Genomic DNA, 7890 nt, shown 5'->3' on the forward strand with positions numbered 1-7890 from the left:
CAGAACACTTGCTTGGACCAAGCCAAAAAGCATCAGACAGCTTATAAGAGAGAATATAACAAGGTTTCACATGCATTCTCCAAGCTTAGTCGAGCATTTGATACAGACCCATCCAACTGTAAGAACTTTTTGTGTTTCTAGTTTTGATTGACTTGAGGTTATCTGATTTCTGTATGTATTATTTGCTGCATTTTTATTTCAGTAACAGTTATGAGATGGGCAATATGATAGACTTATTTGATTTTACAGACAGCACATTAAGAATCAAAATTTGGGTTGAAATAAGACTTTTTTTTCACTAATATAGGCCTTAAGTTTCAGTCTGACTAAACAAGTGTTTCCTTACATTTTTGTTCTTTCCTTTGTCTAAATTATTTGCAGAAGTGATTTGCTATATTAAAACCTTTGGGTTCTGTAATACATCAGTATAATTTTATTTTTGAAGTGAATTATGGATCACAAGTCGTTTCACCATTTTCCAGAAATTTTATGAGAAATTTTTAGATTTCATTTTAACCCATATCTGACGGGTAGCATTCATAGAGGCCCCGGCCTCTATGAATGGCATGGCGGGATCATCTGCTGGGGGCACATACGCACATGCCATAGAGTATGTATGGACATGCCATGAGTTTTTTTTTTTTTTTTTTTTTTTTTTTTTTTTTTTTTTTTTTTTTTTTTTTTTTTTTACAATCACGACAAAAGATGATTTTTCTGCCAGTGAAAGTGTGATTAAGTTGGTTTTAACACTTTCTCATTCTTACCATGCAACAAAAAAAAAAAATGCAACAAACCGACGATTTCAACTCCATGATGCCGCACACTGCTTATTTTATTCGGACTATAGACCTAATAATGATCAACTATATAGACTCCATAGTTGATCATTATTCGGTCTATAGTCCAAATAAAATAAGCAGTGTGCGGCATCATGGAGTTGAAATCGTCGGTTTGTTGCATTTTTTTTTTTTTTTTGTTGCATGGAAGAATGAGAAAGTGTTAAAACCAACTTAATCACACTTTCATTGGCAAAAAAATAATCTTTTGCCGTGATTGTAACAAAAAAAAACTCATGGCATGTCCATACATACTCTATGGCATGTGCGTACGTGCCCCCGGCAGATGGTCCCGCCATGCCATGGCATGTACGTACATGCCACCCGTCGGCAATGGGTTAAAATAGTCAAATGAGTCGGTGTCTAGATAAATTTTGGTTTTGGTGAGATATAAGTGACATAATGTTGCACATGGTTACCATATTCGTAATAGAAATATATGATCACAAGTATTACACTGATTTATAGACATATTAGGAAAGTCATTATGAAGAAAATGTACATTTACTTGTCTTTACAGGTGCACCAGGACTGACTGAAGCCATCCATCATGTCAGTGAGGCTTATGCAGATATAGGCACTGTATTTGAAGAGGAACCAAAGCATGACTGGGATCCTCTGTGTAATCTTCTGTTTGAGTACAAGGGTCTGATAGATGGATTTCCAAGTGTCATCTCGGTTACCAAGGTTTGTAGTCTCTTAGAAGTAATTATCTAAATAGACCTTATTAACCCATTGGACCTGTTTGCGTTACGGCAATCACATCACCAAAAATCTGGGGATTAGGTTTACATGAGCAGCTGCGAAGCTGGGTGGCTGCTTGTAAGCTGGGTGTACACAGATGCATTCGTGTGGTGACAAGACTATACCTCCTATTTGCTAAGTTATTTACTCTTTTTACACATAAGAATTTTTAGCTTTTTGTCCATTTTCCAATGTGTGCCATTTGATTGACACTATCCAGATGGTAATAGATTTTTTTCTTTGCACAGACTCCATATCATCTCTTGCAACTCAGTGCAAGAAAAATTAAACTTTGTAACATTTTCTTATTTGTGTCTTTATTAACTTTTTGAAGTAATATTAAATTTTCTGTAATATAACCTGCATCACTGGTCATGGCACCAGGAATATGACGCTGAGCATGGAAATGGCGTCCTCTATGGATGCGGCACTCTTCCAGTCACTGCTCACTTGTACATCGATGGGAATAATGCAAAATCACCAAATGAGTAAAGTAAACCTCCCAAGAGCTTTGTGCACTCATGGAAAATCTTTTTCATCACTCCGGCCTTCAACTGAAACGTTCTCATTGGCAGGTTCTTGTCACCTGGCCTACAGCCAGATTTTCTTGTGATGGCATGTTCATGTCATCTGCCCCTCAAACCAGATTTTTTCCATGATTTGATCACGTCACCCAGATCCAAGTGGTTAATTTTTAATCTGTAGGATGAATATTCATACCTTATTTTTCTAAAATATGTTGAGGGTGACGCATGTCATAATATTATGTTTTCTCAGTGAGAAAAAAATTGCTGCCTGTGAAATTAGAAATTCTAGTACTTCTCATAACTGTGATCATAGCTTGATTTTAAAGTATGACACAAAGATGGTAAGATGGAAAACAAAAGTATACATATTTATATATTAGGGAAACAGACATGAAAATATTTGAGAAGAAGTATAAATTGCTTAACCCATTGGATGTGGATGGTGTGAATTTGTGACAAGGAAAATATATAGCACAACTATTTTTTTCAAATTTGGTATTTTTACTATTTTTTAGATATAAAAAGTCAGTATGACATTTCTTCATTGAAATCATAACAAATTGCATAAAACAGTTTCACAACACATTTGCTTCATACTTACATAAACATACAGTCAAACATTCATGTTTGTATATACACACCTATTTATACACACACATATGTATGCATACTCTTCACAGGTGTACATGCATGTAAACAAGCACATAAATATTTGGAACCCGTACTATTGATAGGTAATGGCTGCGGTAGAAGACCAGTGGTTTGTAGTTTTGCATGAATGGAGTTGGAATATAAGATTTAATGGGCATGTAGAAGTATGAAACTACCCTGAACTTACTTTTGACAAGTGTCCCTCCCTTCTAGTAATAGTCTGCTTAAAACTTTTGTTTGCCTTTGTTTTGGGCAAGTAAAGTTTCTCAGAAGGAATGAATGAAAAAGATCTTGAAAGATATATTTTGCACAAAAAAACATTGGACTAATTATTGCCCTGTAAAAACTTTACATATTTCTCATCAGGGGGCAATAGCAAAGAGGAGACAAGTGGAGAAGGAGGCTAGTGAAGGAAGATTGGACTATGACCAAGTTCCTCCCATGATTAAGCGCTCTGACACAGTTGCATATGCCCTTCATGCAGAAGTAGCACATTTCCATGATGAACGCACCAGGGACTTCAAGAAGGCTATGACTTCCTTCCTAACTGAACAAATCAACTTTTATCAAAAGGTGGGTCTTTGGATTTGTTTCTAAGATAATATGAATAACTTGTGATTGCAAAGGAAGGATATAATGCACTTTATCTGTTAATATATTATTATTATTATTATTATTATTATTATTATTATTATTATTATTATAATACATTACATTACATGCTAATATTGATAGCTTGTACCAGAATAAACTTTTTGCTATGAAACATTTTCATTATAAAGGATAAGTGAGGAAGGGCATGTAAATTATATGTTGCACCTGCAGTAGTAGTAGTAGTAGTAGTAGTAGAACTAGTACTACTACTATTAGTACTAGTACTACTAGTAGTAGTAGTAGTAGTAGTACTAGTACTAGTACTAGTACTACTACTAGTAGTAGTACTACTACTACTACTACTACTAGTAGTAGTACTACTACTACTAGTACTATTAGTACTACTACTACTACTACTACTACTAATAATAATAATAATAATAATAATAGAAAAAAGACATTTCAATTTTTCTGTTCTTTACAGGTAACTGATCGGCTACGGGAAGCATTACAGAAATTTAATGATGTATAAGCTTGTGATACATTAATAATGTATTTTAATGTTTGTTTAGCATGACTTGCTCACTGTATGGAAATCAATTCAGGATATTGGATTAGGATGAGTTGCTGTTTTAAGTTCATTAGAAAGCCAGTAATATTTAATAGTTTAACATTATGATATGTAAGTGGTCATAAAATCTTTAAAGTCAGATGATGAGTATATTTGCAAAGAACACCTAAGAGACAGAAATAAAAAAAATGAAATTGCTTACATTTCTTTTAAGACTTCTAGCATATTAATGGTGTATTTAATGCTCAGGATTGTACATGTTTGGTAGAGGTTGATAGGGTTTCAATAGAAAAACATCATACTTCCAAATAGGGCTGTGTAAATCCTTTTTGGTGCAATTTCATCATGAGAGTATTCCAAAAGGTTATTACAATGGATGATAAATTATTTAGTAAATTAGCTAACTCTCATATTACCAAAATGGACAAGCTACTGCTTATAATTTGGGTGGAGGCTTGGTAAAGAATGGGCTGAGGCTAGAGCATAGTAACACAATCTGAGGAAGAGTTAACTCATAAAGAAATTAATGCCATTGATATCATAATTCATATTGGGGTTTTGGCATTTTCTTGGGAACACTTCTGCCACTGCTGGCACTAAGGAAGGATTGATAAATACATTTAGACATTTAGTGCCAAACATCTTTAATAGTATACAGTACCTTTATAGTATGTTTGTCATTGAGAAACAACACACAATTCAGGGACAAGGACCATAAAACTGTACTTGTACTGTATATATATATGGACACACATATTAGATATAAATAATTACTATGCACTACAAAGTGCCAATGGTGACACAAGTTTTTTTTTTTTTTTTTTTTTTTTTGAGTTTAGGCCTTGATAGCTACCTGAACTGGTGCTCCAGATTTTGAAACACGTTACAATATTATTGCCTATTTGATGTAAGAATTTGGGTTTAGGATGACACTGAATACATGATGTCTTAGAAATTCTATAAACTGAGTAGCAATAAGCTTTTATTTCACTGTAAGTAACGTACATAAGTTCCTGTAGAGATTCTTGCTTCATACCCTGTATGAATTGTTGGTAATTGATTTTGTCCACTAACACTGAAGCACTAAATTCCATGATATCATATGAAGTAATGTTACTTGTACTCTAGGCATTTAGAGCAAACAATTTGCATCCTCAGCTTGGATTATGGAAGATAGGGCATTAAACCAAAGACATGTGTGATAATTTTTTTGTGGTCTCTTGCATGGGGACTTGATTGTTATATGAAAAAAGATTTCTAGACATATGTAAACAAATCTTAAATAATGGTTCATAAAAATCAGGAGAACATATTGTGAATGCAAGGTTTTGAGGTGAGCAATACAAGAACCTATATTTTGTTATGCTCTTTGTAGCTTGTCCTGCTGCCAGTGAATTCGGAATCCAAACATTTCTGGTGATTCCAAACATTGTTTTTAATATATGTACATACTTTTATTTAGATTAAGAGTAGAGTTTTCAATATTCTGTCATTATACCATGTTCCAAGGCAACTGCCAGTATTTTTCTTTTTTTGCAAGGATTGTGAAAGTTGAATGCCAAGTCTGATAACAGGCTTGTTTAAACAAGAGTGAGTGCCTTAATTCATTGTCCTTTTATAGCTCTTTTGTTGAAGTCATAATAGCCTCGCTGCTATAAAGCCAACTTGTAATATTTCTGCTGTATGGAGAATGTTGCATCCTCTGATGATAAATCCATTCTGGTATGTGAGACTGAATAATGTATAAAAAGATGAGCTTAACTACAGGCTCATTTTTCATAGTAGCAGCTGGAAATATTACATTTGGTTATTTACCAAAGTTACAGTGTCCTTTATGAATTTGTCATTTCAAGATGTTTTATCATTTCTGGATGTAGCAGCTACTATTTATATGATTGTATAGAATACTACAAGATCAGAGATGATTAGTCATTATTGGTACCATTTTCCTAGTGCTGATAACCTGTGGAATGAAAGCAAGCTAGAAGAGATAAAATGTGCAAATGCTTTGCTTGAAAATTTTCTGAGTCCAGATTTCATTCATGTCATTTTTTTCATGCAGTTGTTTCTACCCATTCATGTCCTGGAATAGATTAATTTTACATTTCATTTGATTTTTGAAGTTTTGTTCCGTATTAGTACATGAGAAAATGGCCTTTTTCTGTTTTATTGTAGTTACTGACTTTAATATCCAATAGTTATTACTACTGCCGTCTTTCATTTTTTAATAGATATCTTGGGGTGAAAATAAGAATGAATTTATTTTCAAAAAGATCATATTATATTGATTGCACATTAGTGATATTGAAACTATTACTTAATATGTTTACTTACTGACATTGGATACAGTAGTGATCCTTTAGTTAAGAAAATACCTGACTGAAAATATAACTTGCAATAAAGGGGAACATCATTCAAATGAATTGTTGCAAATGCTTTGCAAGGAGAACTATTTTTAGATTTTTTTCAAGTCCTAGTCTAGTTTGTGCTATAGTTCTTATTTCCTAAGTAATATTCTATGTTATTATATCATATGACACTTGCACACATCACACTGAAGCACGCTGACATGGAATACTTACCTACGGCACCTGTGTGTTAAGTAATTAACATATGGATAATTATTTGGTTGTAAAAAGGGTATAGCGCGTGTGTTTGGGTGGTTGATCTGTGAAGAGGTCTTGTTCTTCAGCCCACTTTCTTATAGTCTGTACATAAATAGATATATTTGTGAAACATCAGTTTTATAGACATATGTTATATTTTTGAATTTTGTAATGATTTACACCATCTGCCACTTGCTCATTATTGTAGCTAAAACTGCATTGTGTCTTTTTAACAATAGGCATCTTCTTTCTGGAGGCTGGAGACTTTCTCTTTACTTTTGAGCTGTTACTTATATTCAAAGATTGCATGGTATGGATGTCTGTTGTCTAGGCTGCAGTATTGGATGCTATACCATCAGCTTGTTTTTTCATAATTGATTTAGCAGTAAATGTGTATAATGTATAATAATATATTTTGGTGTACATAATGTAAGTGTACTATAGGAGTGGTGCATAGTAAGTCTACCAACCTATTCACATATACATATTGATATATATAGATATATATTTATGCGTGTAGACTTACAGATTTTTTTTACGGCCTATTCAAATTTGTTCTTAAAATTCTGTGATGCAAAGAGAAAATTGTTATGATTGTGCTACATAAGTCCTAGCACAAATAAATAAATACCTGTTATGCAGCTTCCAGTTCATGGGGGAAAATTACAAAAAATCTAACATTTGCAAACCCTTCTTATTCTTGCAGGTCATTGTGCAACTCAGTACAGTCATGTGTGAGTGTAGATTGACAGATTATTATTATTTTTTTTTTTTCTTCATTGATTTTTTTTTTACTATAGAAAACTTGACACTTTATCTGGTTGTATACGTTTGCTTTATAATCTTGACGGTTTCAGTTGTGGTGATATGTGACTGAATATTTATTTTCAGGTTTTATCAGCATGCCTTATTTAAAGTAATATGTTATAAGATTGCAAATGTTTATATTGAATATATGATAGTCTCTTCTTATGTGAATATATGTAATAAAATATTGTCATAATATTTTGTTTGAGCTTGTTTCATTATTTGTGAACCTAGAAATACCCATTTCAAATATGTGATTGGTCACAGGAGAAAGGATATTGCTGCTTTACATTTCACTTTTAAGGTTGGAATAGTAAGTAGCATGTAAGCAATTTTATTTATACCCCCCATCTCTTGCTCCTTGTTGTCGTGGGGGGCTTAGGAGACGGAGACTGAGGCCCAATGCTGGGGATCATTCTACCTTGGCTCAACTAATCTTGTAAGGCCTTTTCTTCTCCTTTCCTTTTCCTTACCCCCCCCCCCCCCCAACCCCTTGCCTGTTGTTGTTGTGAAGGGACTTAGGAGGCGAGGACTGGAACCCAATGCTGGGGATC

The 7890-nt window shown here is 33.6% G+C and overlaps 1 protein-coding gene across 3 annotated transcripts in view; it reads left to right on the forward strand.

Moving 5' to 3' along the window:
- Nucleotides 1–7539, forward strand: part of LOC119580289 (sorting nexin lst-4-like) — a 26831-nt gene extending 19292 nt beyond the window's left edge. For all 3 annotated transcript variants that reach the window (XM_037928355.1, XM_037928354.1, XM_037928356.1), the window contains exons 9-12: nucleotides 1–118; nucleotides 1357–1523; nucleotides 3125–3331; nucleotides 3837–7539. The exon at nucleotides 1–118 is cut by the window's left edge and continues 64 nt beyond it. In XM_037928355.1, the coding sequence (XP_037784283.1) occupies nucleotides 1–118; nucleotides 1357–1523; nucleotides 3125–3331; nucleotides 3837–3884 (540 nt within the window). In that variant the 3' untranslated portion in view covers nucleotides 3885–7539. The remainder of the gene's footprint in view (nucleotides 119–1356; nucleotides 1524–3124; nucleotides 3332–3836) is intronic.
- The last annotated feature ends 351 nt before the right edge of the window (nucleotides 7540–7890 follow it).

The sequence above is a fragment of the Penaeus monodon genome, chromosome 13, assembly GCF_015228065.2.
Source record: "Penaeus monodon isolate SGIC_2016 chromosome 13, NSTDA_Pmon_1, whole genome shotgun sequence".
Classification (NCBI taxonomy): Eukaryota; Metazoa; Arthropoda; class Malacostraca; order Decapoda; family Penaeidae; genus Penaeus; species Penaeus monodon.